We start from the raw sequence: 17,556 nt of genomic DNA on the forward strand, positions 1-17,556 counted from the left end.
ATACTCTTCCCCCCAAGTTGACATGGTACTTTATGGGGTCAAGGAATTATTCAAATGTTAAAATTTGAATTAAAGTGAAATTATAAATGCCTGGTTCTTGCTGACTATCCACAACACCTTTTTGTTTTTTTTTAATTGGAAACTGAAGCAATCAGTAAACTAAAACATTAAAAACAGTGACTATGTAAGAAAGAAACAACATTTTATTTCACCAGCCAGAGTTTGCACCTTTGCTAAATGATTAATGGGTGTGCTGTGCAATCCCAAAAGCAGCAGGAAGAAAAGAAAAGCATATTTTGGAGAAGGTGATGACTGGATTCTAATCCCCATGATAAAAATAATTTCTGTAATTAGAAACATTTCGGCTTTGTGCAAACTTTTACTAATGCTCTAATTACAGTGTATCCTTGTAGACAGGGTACATAGTTTTAACTCTGAAACTTCCAGTTACCTTTTGCTTAGGGTGATTCTCAGCCAGAGATTGTGTTTATGTAACTGAAATCTGACAGACTGAGACTGCTGGAGACTGGAGTCACTGGAGGGACTCTTTCTGTCACTCTTTCTAAAATTACCAATTTTGATGTGACTTTCACAGATGAAAGAAGCATATATGTCTGTGTCTTCATCTGACACTCAGTTAATCCAGTCAGGATTTTTGGATAAGGCCAAAATAGGTGTGTAGCTAATATAAACCTCCACTGTAGAACTGAACTGTGCATTTACAAAACAGATTAGAGCATATTCTTTATTAAACACTGGATCTGTCAGAATGCTCTTGTGATACTGAACAAGTATTTAATTGTCAGACTATGATTTTCTTTTCCATTGTAGATTAGTTCCCAGTCTGGGTCACAAGTATCGGGGGTTGTGTGCGCATCCCACCAAGGAAACAAATCAAGTCTATTTTGCAGCTGCTCTTTCCATGTGTCTCTGTAAAGCAGTACGGAATACTTCCACAGCAAAGTCGGCATCCTTTTTAGTAATGCACATAGGCGGCTTAATTCTAAATGTCTGAGGAGAGAGAAAAAAGAAAAAGAAATCCTAAAAATGGTATGGAAAGAATACAGTTTCAAGCAGCCCATCTAGGTCAGCACTCCCATTCTGCCCTAAAAAACTGTGGAAAAATAATACAGGAGAACAGCATAGCAGGGACTGAAGCTTATGATAAGTGCACTCTGAAGTGGGGCTGAATTTTGGATTTGACTGCATTTAATTGCATCTGACTCATGACTCTCCTCTTGATAACCTGACTGCCTCCACAAAAGACCTGAGTAGAGTAGGTCATGTCTGCAGCTCTGTTACTGCAGACAGAACTAGTGTAAAATCTCAGGTGGGTTTGTTTTAAGAAAGAATAGAGACAGATGTATTTTCCTTTCTGGCAGCTTTGCTGTAGGGAAAAGTGGTATCTGCTGAGAGTGCCAGCCTCTTGCATTGTCAGCTGATTTGGTGGTTTATTATAGGCTTTTTTTAAAGGCTTTTAAGAGAATGCTTTATGAATGAATCACTAAATACCATCCTTTAGTTAGGGTGCTATAGCTGGAAGGCATGTTGATCAGGAAGGGATATATGTACAGCTAAACTTGGCAAGAACATAGGCTCTTAAATCCAAGTGTTTGATCTATGTTTCCAAGAGTATTTAACTTCCATAAGAATCTTAAATATCCAGTTTAAATTTTTCTGTCAGCATATCACAGGACTTAATACAGCAAAAGTGGAATAATGGCCTTTTCCCACTCACAGCCCTTACTGAAGCAAACACAGATAAACAGCCCTCTCATCAGACAGAATCAGACTTTACTACACTGAGCTGCAGCGTATTACCCATGTTCTGCTCTTGACTCGGGGAAGAACTGATGAGGAGACAGATGCAGTGTCTAATTTATTTTAGCCACCCTCCATCTATCTCACAGGGAAGCTGCTTCCCGTGTGTCAGAGGGCTGCACTGACCCAACCAGCCCTGAGGTACAGCATCCTCAACTGGTTGGGCTGATGCCCATTCACATGCAATTCTCACTTCTGCGTTGCACTGCTGAACTTGCAATCAGCAATTTATTTTTTTTTAAATTAAACAAATAGAATGTTACCAGCTCTCCAGACTGAAAGAACTAGCAAAACCAGCCTTATTTTGTACTGACAAGTCAGGTGATAACCTAAACTATAGCAAAGACTTAGCGGGCCTGCATATTGCCGACTTTTTCTAATTTACATAGACTTTGGTACTGTAGTACCTTGATATTCTAGGGGAAGTTGTCCTTCTAAAGGAGAACTCCAAGGCTTTGAGCTAGTCCAGCATACTTGAAAAGATTCAAATAACTCCTGCCCAATTTAAAAATACACAACATTAAACAGAGATACTTCCTAAGAGTATACTTTTTCTAGTTTATTTACTAAACTGAAGCTAATTTAACTTGTGGGAATCTCAGATGTAGTTCATGAGGACAGAAAATAAGCTTTATTTATAACCAGAGGCTCAATACCTGACTGTAGAGCCCTCCTCTGCCGATCAGAACCCCCATGTCTTTACAGTCCTCCCAGATCTGATCAACTTCTTCAGCTGGAAGAGGGCAGCGACTGTCCTAAAGAAAGCGAATATTAAACTTCACTTAGATATTCTAAATTAGTTCTATGGAAAAGATGTCGATTCAGGTCTCTTCAATAAATCCCACTCTCAACTCTAGCTGAAAATGTTAGCATAACTCATCTGCTTTGATGAGTTTATGCAATTAAGGTACATGTCAGTGTTTACTCAAAGCTTGTGAAATGGTGGAATGATGGAAGGTTCTGGGTCATTTTTAGCCAGAGCCATGTTTTCTCACTTCACTGGCTGCTTTTTAAAAGAAAATATTCCTATTATTTCAACTGAAATAAAACGTGATAAAACTTCCAATAGCACTGTAAACTGAAAGGAATAAAGTAAGACACTAACCTTATCTGTCACCATTTCTACTCCAATCATAAGTCCCTTGCCACGAACATCTCCAACAATCTTGAATTTATCCCGTAGTTTAGCCAACTCCAGTAGCATGTATGTTCCCACATCCTCACTGTTCTTTTGTAGGCCGTCTTCTTCAATAGCCTGGTTAAAATAATGTACCATGACAGTGTTGCAGGAAAAGCTTCCAATACATTCTGTTAATCCCATTGAGCTTGACAACTGTATTTATCTCACTTCATTGTAGACTATATTCCTTCATTACTGCAGTGCTTACAGTTTCCTTCTCTTACAAGCCCCTAATGGCATCAGAATACAATTGAACATAGTATTTTGATGTTTCTGTGGCATTTCTCACATTTAACTTATTATTTATGTTTAATCCGGTAATTCTTGCTCACATGTACTCATAACTGGAAAATACCTGACCAGAAGGATTATTTTCAAAATCTCACCGAAATATTTTAATTCTTTCTCAGTATCATGAGAAGAATATATTAGACAAGGCCTATCTGTGTGTACTAGGCAGCCTTTTAGGGAACAACTTGAGTGTTTCAATTATATTCATCCACTCTTGCCTTTTAATCACAATCTTTTCTTTGTTCCTTACTTTGCCCTCATTAATCAAAGTTCTGATGTGCAGGCATATGTTGGCACCAACAGAGAAACTATTTATGAACATAATATCTGCATTAAGAAGAATCACGTAAACACTCCTCCCCTCCCAATATAATTGCAGAAGATAAAGTGCTTGTTTCTCCTTTTTTTCTTCTTTTTCTTTTCTTTCAACTCCATTTTATTCTTCCTGAGTTTGACAATCTGCGTAGAATTATTTCAGAGCCAGGCTCCAAGTTATTTCAGAGTCAAAAGAATCTAAAATACTGATTCTTTCTTGTTTGTGAACCATTTTTTCAAAACGTTTTTAGTTATATGATCATCCTTCTTATAAAATAGCTTAACCCCCCCAGAAACACTCAGGAAAGTAACATGAGTAGAAAGTGTATCTGTAATCTGGAACTGTAATCAAGTGAAATTCAGGAATGAATGGTCTGTATATGATCAAGACAAATTAAACAGTGACCTTCTACCCACTGACTGATTTTCTACTGGATAATAAATGAAATTTTTCTGTTGTCTTTTTCATGAGGGATTTTTTTTCCAGAAGGAATTCTGACCTTAAGTATTTTTAACTGTCTGACCATTAAGCTTTTTTAGGCATAAGGTAAAAGCTGTTGAGTTGAAACAATTTTGTTAAGCATGTGTGCCAGAAAATAGATCTGCTTTAGCTGAGGATTTGTGTAGTCCTATGAAATAGTTAGCTAAGGTGTTTGAGAAAGTACTTTCTTACATTTTTAATAACGAAGTGAAGAGCCTCAGGGAGATAAAGATGGTTCTGAAAACATAATTAGAGGGCTCCTATTCTTGCTAGAGATTTGAAAATTTTTGCAATTAAACTAATCAGAATTTTTACTATGCATAGAGCACATTGGCCATGTGTGCATAATACATGCCTATGTTTATGCACTTTATACAGTTATTTAAAAAACTGCCCACATAGAACTTCACACATGTAACCATTTTCCATTTTTCGATACAAATGGAAGTGTGGTGTATATAAATTTATATAATATTCTCCCTACATCAAGAACTGCAGCTCCAACTACGCAGGCCAAAGGGCTTCCTCCAAATGTATTAAAGTGAAGGTTTTGAGCCAAGGAATCTGCAATCTCTAGAAGAAAAAAGCACAACACTGATTACTCTTTCAGTTCATAGAATCATAGAATCATAGAATAGTTTGAGTTGGAAGGGACCTGAAAGCCCCCTGCCCTGGGCAGTTACACCTTCCACTAGACCAGGTTGCTCAGAGCCCCATCCAGCCTGGCCTTCAACACTTCGGCTGGGGCATCCACAGCTTCTCTGGGCAACCTGTTCTTGTGCCTCACCACCCTCACAGTAAAGAATTTTTTCTAATATCTAGTCTAAACCTACTCTCTTTTAGTTTGAAGCCATTCCCCCTTCTCCTGTCATTACACGCTTTTGTAAAAAGTCCCTTCACAGCTTTCTTGTACCAGAAGGTTGCAATTAGGTCATGCCAAAGCCTTGTCTTCTCCAGGCTGAACAAACAATCTCCTAGCTTTTCCTCACAGGAGAGATGCTCCAGCCCTCTGGTCATCTTGTTGGCTTCCTTTGCCTTGTTTGGTAACTGTACTCACCTGCTTTAATCGTTAAGTTACATTTGCTGAGTGGTTCAGCCCTGATTCTACTGGAGACAATGCAGTAAGATTTCTTGGAAGTAGACTGTGCAAAATATGACTATTTCCAAAAACTATAGTGTCTAGCAAATGCCAAAACAAAACTTTTTTTAAAAAGTCACACCTCCAACATATGCCGTCATCTGAGATCTACAAACTTTCTTCACTAGATTCAGCCATCCATTTGTATGAATCAAGCAGCTGGCTAACATGCTGGCTAACATTGATTAGTAAAATGTTGAATTCTGTAAGGATTTCCAGGCTCTGTTACCAGCTCTATACATGACTCATGAGGTCATTCCTCCTTCAGTTTTACAAATAACCCCATTTAAATACAGCTTTGCACTAATATAGCACAACACTTGGTAAAACAAATGAGTAATGAGAATCCAATTCATTCGTCAAAAGATAGATGAGACAGAGATTATTAATAAAACTCAGCTTTTGGAACGCACATCTCTCAGTAAATAACTCTTGTGCAGTATATTTTGTAATTACTCTTTTTTAAATCGTAGCAGAACAGAAAACATACCTTTGGTTGTAACAACAGCTGCCATTGGGAAGCCATTACCAATTCCTTTTGCCAAAGTAACTATGTCAGGGACTACATCATGTGTTTGGAATCCCCAGAAATGGCTACCTGTCCGTCCAAATCCTGTCTGTACCTTTCAAAAGAAAAATTCAGAGAAAATCCTCATCACTCTCTCACACTTTACAATAGATACTGATTTGCATTAAACTGCAACTACATTTGGAGTCAACTTATTCAGATGGCTCTGCACAAAATACTATTTATCGTAATTGGGTTTTTCTTTCATGTCATAACACGTCATCATGTCTTAGGCCTGGTGAGATGCACAAATAAGATGCAGTTTCCATGTCAAAATGGTGAGGAAATGCAGATGCTTGTGACATTTAAAAGCAACTCCAAGACTGCTGATTTCTGCCACTGCAATGCTTGAGGTATATATCACAGTCACTTCGAAGCATTTGATACTATTTCAAAATAGTTTTAGCTAAGGAAATTCTATTTCTAAAATGTACTTGCAGAGGTACAGCAATCAACTCTCTTCTATATTTTGTTACATTAACAACACTCATAGGAGGAACGGATATTGTGACAAACCTCACATCAAAACTGACATTTACTACCTGCATATTTGTGCAAATTTACTGCTCCTAAAAGGTAAGGATTGAAGTCTTGCTACAAACATTACCTTTGCCTAAAATCAGAACAAAGGTAGTAAAAATTGGCAGGCTCCTATACTTAGAAAAATGTACCATATTAAACTATGAAGGACATAGCATTTAATTTGGATTTTTCTGTGACAACTTTCAGAGGTAGCCCAAATTCTAGAGCTCTTATGTAAAAAAACCCAACTCACTTCATCTGCGATACAAATGCCCCCTCTTTCCCGTATCAGTTGATAAGCTTCCTTTAAGAAATTTCTTGGGTACTGAACAGCTCCATTAACACCCTGGCAAGAGAAAAAGACAATGTCTCCAGGAACAAAAAAGGAAACAGGAATTCCACTTAAGAAAAAACCGTGGGAGCCCTCAGGTAATAGCAAGACTTGTCTCAAGTTTCTGGCTTCAGCAATGAAACTGCTTCAGAAAGCTTTTACTCAGGTCATTCATTCCCATTCCACAGTGCTGTCTGCTGTTCCTTAGTTGTGCTGGTATAAATGTTTGTGAGGCCACACCATTAACTGGGTCACTGTAAGGCCCAGTCAAGTAACAATAAACTGCCAAAACAAGGACTTTGAAAACCTAAACACAGCGAGACCCAGAAACTGTGTTCAATGACAAAGTTGAACAGAGAATTCACATTCCTTCTTTGGTTAATTTGTTTAGAATATTGTTTCCTCGATTTCTTTTTACCTTGACAGTTTTCATTTGGATCAGAAATCCAATTCCATACTACACCCGAACTGTAAAGCAAAACCAGAGAACTGTTTCAATTTTCTTTGAGGTCACAATTCTCACACTTTTTTTTTCTTGCCTGAGATAAATTCTTCACTTTTCCTACTGAAGAATCACATATACAGCTATTCTGAACATAAGGTGAAACACTAAGAGAACGAATCCTGTGGCCATCACTTGCTGGAAAGCTGTTAAAAATATAGTGGACAACATGACTGGGAAGATGTGGAAGGTGTTTCAGTTAAAGTTTACAGAAACAGTACAGAGAAAAGCAGTATGAAAATTGGAAGAAGGTATTAGAAACGAAACAATAGCATGCATCATACTCACTATTTAAATGCAGAAAAAATGTGTATGTTTAATCATGATTCTGTGTGCAGCTTCATGAGCAAAATTCCAGCTCCATTGAAATCAGTGACAAAAGCTGAAATTTTAAGGCAGTGCATCCAATCTTTCAAAGATTTCAGGGGTTTAAGGCGTTAAAAAAATTATAATAAAAATCAGCAAAAGACTATGTTCATGATGTAGCCGAAGAATATATGATTTGAGTATTTCACATCATTCGTGCTATCACAACTGAGAAATGGCAAACTACCTACTTGAATTGGTTCAGCAATAAATCCAGCTACTGTCTTAGGCACTGAGGTGTTCAGAGTATCTTTGAACTGTTCAATGTACTGATCTTTTGCATGACATACACCTGTTTAAAGGGAAAACAGTTTAAAGGGAATTTATTTAATATGATACAAAACTAGCTTCAAAACATGAAATTACACATCTAAGCAACAAGTATTTTCTGACTACATGGTAAGTATCACCTCTCAAATACACTGTAAAAGGCTAAACATTAAAGGAGAGTGTCCCTTCTTTTCTTTTAAACCATGTATACTCTCAGAAATGCCAGTTCCAAAACAGCAAAGCAAAGCTGACAGACAATAAGACTCATTATACAGGTCACTATCACCTCCAGCAGCAGAAGGTATAAGCAGATATTTTCTCAGAGGTTAGTACACATCATCATAAGACACAAAGTGTCCTTAGGTTAGTGCAGGTACAAGGATTCTGGAGAACACAGCTGCATATCAGTCTACACTGAAATAAAGAACAGAGTAATTAGTATAAGCAATGCTCCCATTCACTAGGGAGGGCAGAACTAAAAAGAAAACATTCTGCTACGTATGCATGTGAATTAAAATATTAAAGAATGCTTTCTGAAAAAGTGGATAAAAATTATTGTAATTGTTGTTAACAGCAGAGCAGTAGAGGAGCTTTCACACTGTGTTGTTTATGGGATGTTTTGCCCCATATAAGACTTTTGCCTATCACCGGCTTCAGGTTGTCCCTAGTATTTGCCTTATGCCAAAAGCTGGAAAGCTGTGAAAACTTCAGAAAACACCATCAACACTTCTGTTCTTCCAGATGTGTTAAACTGAGTTGCACAACTTCCAGAATTGATCACGACAAATACTGGAAACAAAGGCTGGGATTTCAAGAAGAAATCTGAGAATGAGGCATCACCTGCCTCAAATTTTTCTCATTGAGAAGCAGGGTCCTAAGATTCTCTGCAATATTTTCTTTGGTTATCCTTGCAAATCCTAATCAAACATCTACTTTTCTTGAGAAGGTAACTAGAACCTATTTTCACAGCTCTCTAATATTCTCTGATCTAAAAGCCAAAAGCTTTTTGTCATTGACCAACCTTCAGGACAGCTGCATTTTCGAACTGTTTGCACTGGAGAATCTCTACAAAAGCTGCCTCCCCATGGACCACGAAAAACATCTGGCAACATTGTCTGTCAAGCATAAAAGAAATAGCTACAGCTTTGATGACACCTTTCTAAGAGGTCTTTTAATCTAATGACTAATGACAAAACAAAGAAGACTTGGGAATAGCACCAAACTTCCCCCTCACAAATTCGTAGAAAAGGAACAGTTTTGGAACAAACAAGTTTATTCCAGCAACAGTCACTCAACTGATTTTTTTTCATTGTTTTGTTCTTTAACTTAGTCAGCCTAGTGGTTATCTAAGATTAATGCCAACATTTTAAGAGTTGCTGGCAGTATTTCGATAATCTTGAAGTACAAAAAAATATGCAAAATAGAGGTAGGCAGGCAGACCTAGCAGAGTGAACTCCAGCTTTCTAATCCTTGCTGCTGATGAAATGCCACATGACTTGAGGCAACTCACTGAGACAGGTTGGGAAGCTGCTATAAATGAGCCTTCCTATAGTCAGTGCTGTGTCTGAGCTATCACCAGTACAGACTGGAGCTGCAGTGCCAGCTTCTAGACACAAGGTTACTCCCATCTGCTCAAGGGTAGGGAGATAAAGCATTGCCATTTAACCCCGAAGGATCTACTTAACAGATATGTCTCCTGTCCTGCTGAAATAGGGTTTCTTTTCATTACAAGGAAGGATCTGCTTCAGACAATCTGAAAGCAGCTTTGCACAAAACTGCCAAAACAAACTCGAGAAAAGGTGTTCTGACCATTATTATTTTGCTCCTTACCTACACTTCCATTCAAGCACCAAGTATGAAACTGCAAATCATGACCCCTTATGTTATGGCTGTCCCAAATCCAAATTAGCCTAAGTAACTACACAGAGAAGAAATGGGGACTCTGGTCCCTGTTGAGCTTACACAGCAGAAACAGCTACAGTGCAGTTTAGTCAGTGACCATAAAGCACTTGAGGGCAGAAAACATACTAATTGTTGAAATATTCAAATATACTGTTAGCTACCCAGATTATTATAAATAAATAAATAAACAAATAAATAAATAAATCTATCTCACTGTTGTACAGCCAAAGCCATTGGCAACACCATGCTTATAGGGACCAAGAGATGTCAAACCCAGTGTGTAAGGGCTGGCTCCGTGGTAGGCTCCTCTGTTCAAACAAAGCAGATGAACATTATTCATTTCCAAGAAGAGTCTGAAGCAATATTAGTTCTTAGAAGGCATGTTTCTGAGCTACAAATTATGGGGGGAAATGTGCATTGTTGCACTCAAAACAAGAAGATTCCTACTGCCATTTTTTGCTGTGGTTTTCGAAGATCAATGATTGCCCAACTGCAGCGGTTTCCTGCAATTTCAAATGTTAAAATTGTGAGGTAATGTTTGCAAAGAGAAGAGAACAATGATTGGAACCAACAGCAATTCAGATAGTGTCTCAGCAAGTTCTGCTGTAGCACCTGAGCCCTGCAGAGCAAACATCTCTGTCCTTTTAATCTTGGAAACCACTGCTCTCTCCAACAGATGTTGCCAATCATTAAGCTGCATGGTGGTTTGCTGTTAGTTTTATACACAAATCAAAAGTTCATTAATGAGAATATACAAGCAAAGGGGGTACCCAATGTTAACAAACACAATAACAGAAAAATACAGCTCTTCATAACACAGCCTTCTATTTTAATATTTGAGGCTCCCTGCGATACACAGCAAAGAGAACTGCTTACACTGGTGCTTGTATTGTACTGGTGCTCACCCCTGCACCACTTCTGTCATTAAGCCAGAAGAGCTGTTTGTGTACCTGTGCAATGAACTGTTGTTCATGGCTCTGGCAGAAAAACAAGGCAACAAAACAAACAAAACAAAAAAATCCTTTCACCACTTAAACTTTCAGCCAGAGCAGTTCCCTGATGAGGTTCACTTACTCCACTGTTCCAGAGGTGCGTTTGCACCTCCACAGGGGCACGTGAAATGAAGTGAGCGGCAATTGCTGAATCTCGCTCTGGGCCTGAACAAAGGTCCACCAAAGCACACCTTGGACACAGAGACCCGACCAGTTTCAAAGTAACATAAGCAAAAATTGCGGGTTGTGTTTTTACTGCAAACTAGTCTTAACATACTGCATCAAAACTTCAACTCCCCTTCAACTCCTCTTTGTCAGCTAAAATAATTTCATAGCATTCTTTTCTGCAGACCTGGAGTTAAACAGTTCCCTATTACTTCTTGATTTAGGCACACAGAGATTGATCACACACACAAAGGAGTTTTGCAGAGATCTATCAGCATTACCTGAAAGAGATGATGTCGAAGTTACGGGTGTGTAGCCTTGCCATGAACATGGCTAAATCATTGGCCTCCGACCCGCTGTTGGTCAGGTAAACCACCTGTGGGAGACAGCACACAACCCTGTTGGGCATCAGATCATGTCACTTTGTAACATGATGAGCTAAAACCTATCGCTGCCACAGGGGGCGACTTCACCACCATAAACTTACTGTTGCCCTTACAGTATAGATGAGAAGTGAGATCAAACTGATGTGCTCAGAAAGAGTACAGAAAAATCTCAGAGAGTTTCAGTATATGGATTTTCCTAAGACAGAATACTGGTGAGTTTCACTTCATAGGTTTTCCTAAAATGGAATACTGAGGGAAAGAAACTAATGCCTTTGGTCCAACTGAACATGACGATTTTATTTTACTTTTTTTTACCCTCCTTCAATCTTTAAAACTGCAATAGGTTCATACTCTTTTGCTAGTCCAGTTTCATTTTGTCACCAGTTTATTTTACCTGAAAACAAAAATTATTTTTCTTACTGTTTCTCTGCATATGAAATGTAACATTTTTGTGGTTTATTTATTTAAACGTCAGTAAAGCTCACTACGCAAAATACTGTAAAATACATTTCACTGTGACTTTTCATGAGATCAAGCAAATAAGGCTGGTTGCATATAAGAATATTTAAAATCTTCTTAGTTTTTTCTGTAATTTTTGAGCTGGCAATGCCCCTTAACAATGATGAATGGAGGGAGAAAACAAACAGAATGGGAGCTTGGGATATTATGCTTGTGTACATTTAGGTCTAAAGAAAAGGCCTTGAGGGTCATCATGCTCTTTATCTGGGAGTCTGTAGTCCCCATAAAGGTTTTCTCTCTACAGTTATCATGGCTCTCGTTCATTTAAGAAATATTTCACATAAACAGACACCTTTCTCACCAGCCCCTGCTCCTGTCAGAAGCAAAGTACCTTCAGTGGATCTGGAAGAAGGGAAGTCAGCTTTTCAGCATACTCGTGGATTGATGGGTGCATGTAGATATTCGTGGTGTGCCACAGGCGAGCAAGCTGTTTCTGGGTAGCCATAGTTACCTTCCTGCATGCAGCACAAGACAAAGGAATTCAATTCCTCACACATTCCACACTCATACATGCACACACCTATGTGTTATTAATTCTGCAAATGCTGCACCATTTGCCAGGTGGATGAACAAGCAGACCAAATTAATGAATTCTTCAAAACATAGCAGAAGTCAAAACTTAATGTAAGTGATACATGCAATTCAGTAAATTATGTTCTGATTTTAGGCTCACAGATTAATGAGGAACAAAACCCACATGGGTATCTCTTCCTGTATTTTATACCATAAATCAAAATGCAACATACTTACGGGTGACAGTGACCAACACTGACAGTGACAATTCCAGCAAAGAGATCAAGATATCTTCGTCCTTCATAATCAAACAACCATTGCATATGCCCTTGATGCAGCAACAATGGCTTCTTGTAATACATTCGCAGTGAAGGAGCAATATTTTGTTCACGAATCTTCTGCATACGTTCATACGGATAGGACTGAGTGGAATAGAAAAGTCAGTACCCGTTCATGCTTTCTAGAGATCCAGACTAATGGAATTGTAATGGAACACATAGATTACAGCTCTCTAGAGCTGTTGTTCACAGAACTAAGATTTTAACAAATTCTGGCACACAGAAGGTTCTACAAACCTCTGAAACTCAGCTTTGGAAGGAAGACTGGTGTTCTGCGTATTCCTTACAGGTTTTCAAATGAACAATGTAGAATTACAGATTTTTCACACAGGTACATCCACAGGTTACAAACAGGTTATATCCTGGTTGTAACAGTTCAGTTTTACTCAAAGAAGCAAATTTTATAATCATATTTAATGCATTGACTATTTATAGCAGATGAGCCTATCACTCAAACCCAGTAATGGGCTTTTATTTAAAGTTAGTGCAGTATGCACGACTTACTTTGTATTTTTCAGGTACAAAATCACAAGGAGGCATTTTTGCACGTGTGGAGACAGAGCTTTTCCATTTCTGCTGCCTGAAGGCAACTAAAAAATAGTAAGAGAATTATCAAACACTTAGCAAAGTGCACATCTGAAAGAGTTTCTCAATGAGCTTGTTCAGAGAACACACAGACTACAGCAAAAGCAAGTTTTGGAGGGTTTTTTTGTCCAAGAAATTTTCTTTGGGGAAAAATAAGTAGCATTTTTGTAAGGGCGAAATATATGTAAATTTAAAAAAAAAAAAGTCATTTTTTCCTAATCCACTAAAATTCAGTTTTCAGTTTCACATGGAATTTTACCTTGACAGAAAAAGACTTAAAAAAATGTTTCTAATACAAATTCTTATCTGGAACCATAAGAGAGAACAAGCATTCTCTGCAAGGACATGAGGCAGGAGCCCAGGGTGGCTGCAGCAGAGGCAGTGCCCTCAGGGAGCAGGGCACAGGCCCAACAGACCTGAACAAGGTTAGCAAAGCAGAGTTCACAGAGAATGCCCCACATAAGTGGAAATGAATTAGGTCCAGAGTCCCACCCAGGGCACCCAGTCAGGAGCAGCAGCAGATGAGGCCAGAGACAGGGCTGTTGACAAGGCTACACCCTAAGTTCAAGGTCCATCCAGAAGACAGCGACAAGAGCTGGACTGGTGGCAGGGCAAGGCTCATGGCACAGCTGAAGCAGGGGTCTGAAAGTACAGAGCTGAGTTGAAACAGGGCTCCTGGGCAGTGAGTACAGGCAGAGGCCCTGGGTGAGGCTGATCAGGGCAGCCCAGGCATGCTTAGAGCTCTGTCAACTCCCACTGCCATCTTCCATTCTCTCTCCAGAATCCTGGGAGCATCACACTGTCCTGCCTCTCATTTAACTACAAGTGCAATTTAGCAGGTATCACAAAGAGATACCTGATTGCCCAGAGGGGTTCTGGAGTCTCACTCACCAGGGATAATTAAGAACAGTCTCAAGAACCAGTGCAATCCTGTGGCTTGTGCTCAGGGACGACCCTGCTTGAGCAGGGATGTTGGACCAGGTGACCCACTGTGATCCCTTGCAACCTTACCCATTCTGTGATTATGTGATTCTGTGAAGAGTTATTTAAAAACAGTCTCTTTCTGCACCTCGAACACTATCTGCTCTCTAGAGCTACACATTTGCTTCTAAAAGCCTAAGGTTTTAAAAAATTTAGATGTAACGACTAAAGAATAAAATTTCCTGAAATAAATTACACACACTGTCAATCCTCTTACCACCACTTAGAGCGCTAATGAATTAATCATCAGCAAGAGTCCAATCTCAAAAAATTAATTGAGATCCTACTAGTTAGGGAAGTTCTGCCCTTGGAATTCTTGGAAGGGATCTGCAGCTACACCGAAGGGGCTTCCCCCCGCCCGCCTCCGCGTCCAGGCAGGGTGTCTGTACCACCGAGCAAACCCGCCCGGAGCGGGGTCCCGGATCGCGAGCAGACCCGCCGCATCGCGCCCCCACCGCGACCCCTCGGCCCCCCAAGGCCCCGCTTAGGAAGGGCTCGGGCAGCCGTGTCCCCCCGTCCCGCCCAGCCGGTCCCTCACCGCTGCCCAGCGTCCCCGGCCGCCGCGCCATGTCCGCCCTCAGCGGGCCGCGGCACCGCCCCCACACGTGCCCTGGAGCGCCGCGGACGCTCCGCGCTGTGCCCCGCTGTCACCCTGTGCTGTGCCCCGCTGTCACCCTGTGCTGTGCCCCGCTGTCACCCTGTGCTGTGCCCTGGTGTCACCCTGTGCTGTGCCCCGCTGTCACCCTGTGCTGTGCCCTGGTGTCACCCTGTGCTGTGCCCCGCTGTCACCCTGTGCTGTGCCCCGCTGTCACCCTGTGCTGTGCCCTGGTGTCATCCTGTGCTGTCCCCTGCTGTCACCCTGTGCTGTCCCCCTGGTGTCACCCTGTGCTGTCCTCTGGTGTCATTCCGTGCTGTGCCCCACTGTCATCCCGTGTTGTGTCCCGGTGTCATCCTGTGCTGTGTCCCGGTGTCATCCCATGCTATCCCCTTGATGTCGTCCCGTGCTGTGCCCTGGTGTCATCCTGTGCTGTCCTCTAGTGTCATCCTGTGCTCTCCCTCTGGTGTCATTCCATGCTGTCCCACTGGTGTCATTCCATGCTGTATCACTGGTGGCATCCCATGCTGTCCCCCTGGTGTGATTGCATGTTGTGCCCCCTGTGTCATCCCGTGCTCTCCCATCATCCTAAGCTGTTTTCTGGCATGCAACTCTGACTTCTGGTTGAAGCCTGACCCCTTCAGAGGGACCTCAATAGGTTGGAGAGATGGGCAGAGAGGAACAGTTTGAAGTTTGACGAGAGCAAATTCTGGATCCTGAATCTGAGGAGGAATAACCCCGAGCACCAGCACAGGCTGGGGACCAACTTGCTGGAAAGCAGCTCTATGGAGGAGCTGTGGGTCCTGGTGGACAACAAGCTGTCCCTGAGCCAGCAGCGTGCCCTTGTGGCCAAGAAAGCCAATGGAATCCTGGACTGCATTAGGAAGAGCATTGCCAGCTGGTCAAGGGAGGTGATCCTGCCCCTGTGCTCAGCCCTGGAGAGGCCACATCTGGAGTGCTGTGTCCAGTTCTGGGCTTCTCAGTACAAGGGAGACATGGAGGTCCTGCAGCAGGTCCCGCAGAGAGCTACAAAGATCATTAAGGGACTGAAGCATCTCTCTTGTGAAGAAAGGCTGAGGGAACTGGGACTGTTTAGCCTCAAGAAGAGACAACTGAGACAACCTACCTCATCGATGTCTGTCAGTATTTAAAGGGAGGGTGTCAGGAGGACAGAGCCAGGCTCTGATCAGTGATGCCAACAGATAGAAAAAGAGGCAGCGGGCAGAAACTGATGCACAGAAAGTTCCCCCTGAATATGAGGAAGAACTTCTTTACTGTGTGGGTAACTGTGTGCTGGAACAGGTTGCCCAGAGGGAAGACTCTGGGAGTCTCCCACACTGGCGATATTCAAGGACCATCTGGACACAATCCTGTGCAATGTACTCTAGGATGACCCAGCTTGAGCAGGGAGGTGGGACCAGGTGATCTACTGTGGTCCCTTCCAACCTGACCCATTCTGTGATCCTGTTATGTCAAATACAGCCAGGTGGATGAGGAGAAACTGAGAGACATTGTGAGAGGGTCACTGCTGACCCATTTCTTAGTTTTTTTGGTTCTGCTTCATGGGCAAAGAGATCTAACACAATCTCCTACAAGGACGGAAGAGATAGGAAGCTCTACTGCCTTCCTCTATTACCTTCCAGTAATGGAGGTGGTTTAATCCCAGCCATCAACCCAGCCCTATGCAGCCACTTGCTTCCCTACCAGCGGGACTGGGGAGAGAATTGGAAGAGTAAAAGCTAGGAAACTCATGGGTTGAGATAAAGACGGTTTAATAGGGAAAGGAAAGGCCACAGACACAAGGAAAGCAAACCAAGGAATTGATTCACTGCTTCCCACAGGCAGGCACGTATTCAACCATCTTCAGGAGAGCAAGGCCTCATCACACATAATGGTTGCTTGGGAAGAAAATTCCTTCACTCCGAATGTTCCCTCTTTATTCAGTATTTTATATACTGAGCATGATATCATATGGTATGGAATATCCCTTTTGTCAGTTGGAATCACCTGTCCCAGCTGTGTCTCCTCCCAGCCTCCCATGCACCCCCAACTTCCTTGCCAGTATGGCAGTACAAAAAGCAGAAGAGGCCTTGGATCTGTGTAAGCCCAGCTTAACAATAACAAAAGCCTCATACCAGGCAGTCTGAAGAAAATTAACTCTGCCTCAGCCAAAACCAGCACATCCTTGTAATACTAGAAGAACTAAGGCTCAACAATGGGTTTCCTAGAATGGCAATTGGCATACACTGTAACTAGACACAGTTGCCAATGAGAGGTATTTCACAGGTTTTGGTGACCCTGGCTGCTCCTAAAGCAGAAGGCTGAAGACACCTACCCTCAAGGGCAGCCCCAGTTCCGCAGGAAAACTGCCTGATGTTGTTGCAATGCATCAGAGATTTGTACCTTTTACTAACCAGGGCAGTGCTTACATACCTTAGGATGCCTGAATGCTCAGCCCTTCCCAATCAAATTTTACTTTCACTAACTTGAAATCCCTTAACTTCAGTGATAATTTTCATGAATACAAGACTCATAAAGAAGCATAAAAGTTGTGACCTGGTGGGTGATCCACCTGTGTTAAGGGGTTCAGTTGCTGAGTGCCTGCAAAGTAGGTTAAACACATCTGTCAGCAGGATCCCATCCTACAGACTGTGTTGGACGTCTGGCTTTTCCTTTTTCTTTCTGTGTATTATATACTGGAATTGTTACATATCGTGATGAAAGGTAGAATCTGTGAAATTTATTCAAGAATTTTTATTAAATTGAAATGCAAACACCATTGCAAAGAGATTTTA

At 41.3% G+C, this 17,556-nt stretch overlaps 1 protein-coding gene across 1 annotated transcript; it reads right to left on the reverse strand.

Moving 5' to 3' along the window:
* Window positions 1–185: 185 nt before the first annotated feature.
* On the reverse strand, window positions 186–14,735 carry AGXT2 (alanine--glyoxylate aminotransferase 2). Its single transcript, XM_027745617.2, has 14 exons — window positions 14,705–14,735; window positions 13,105–13,190; window positions 12,500–12,684; window positions 12,081–12,204; window positions 11,126–11,220; window positions 9,902–9,995; window positions 8,807–8,900; window positions 7,707–7,807; window positions 6,570–6,662; window positions 5,717–5,849; window positions 4,573–4,661; window positions 2,927–3,076; window positions 2,478–2,576; window positions 186–1,011 (listed from the first exon to the last, which is right to left on the reverse strand). The coding sequence occupies exons 1-14, from the start codon at window positions 14,733–14,735 to the stop codon at window positions 901–903; spliced, it is 1,485 nt and encodes a 494-aa protein (XP_027601418.1). The 3' UTR covers window positions 186–900.
* Window positions 14,736–17,556: the final 2,821 nt, after the last annotated feature.

The sequence above is a fragment of the Pipra filicauda genome, unplaced genomic scaffold (genome assembly GCF_003945595.2).
Source record: "Pipra filicauda isolate LSUMZ 115617 unplaced genomic scaffold, ASM394559v2 scaffold86_size2582843_pilon, whole genome shotgun sequence".
Classification (NCBI taxonomy): Eukaryota; Metazoa; Chordata; class Aves; order Passeriformes; family Pipridae; genus Pipra; species Pipra filicauda.

What these genes read in the sequence shown, in the direction of transcription:
- AGXT2 (XM_027745617.2), bottom strand. Translation starts at nt 14,735, where the DNA reads ATGGCGCGGCGGCCGGGGACGCTGGGCAGCG. An exon ending in ATGGCTTTGGCTGTACAACA is followed by an intron (nt 8,901 to 9,901) that starts GTGAGATAGATT and finishes TATGCTTGACAG; the next exon opens with ACAATGTTGCCAGATGTTTT. An exon ending in AAAATGCAGCTGTCCTGAAG is followed by an intron (nt 7,808 to 8,806) that starts GTTGGTCAATGA and finishes CCCTTTAAACAG; the next exon opens with GTGTATGTCATGCAAAAGAT.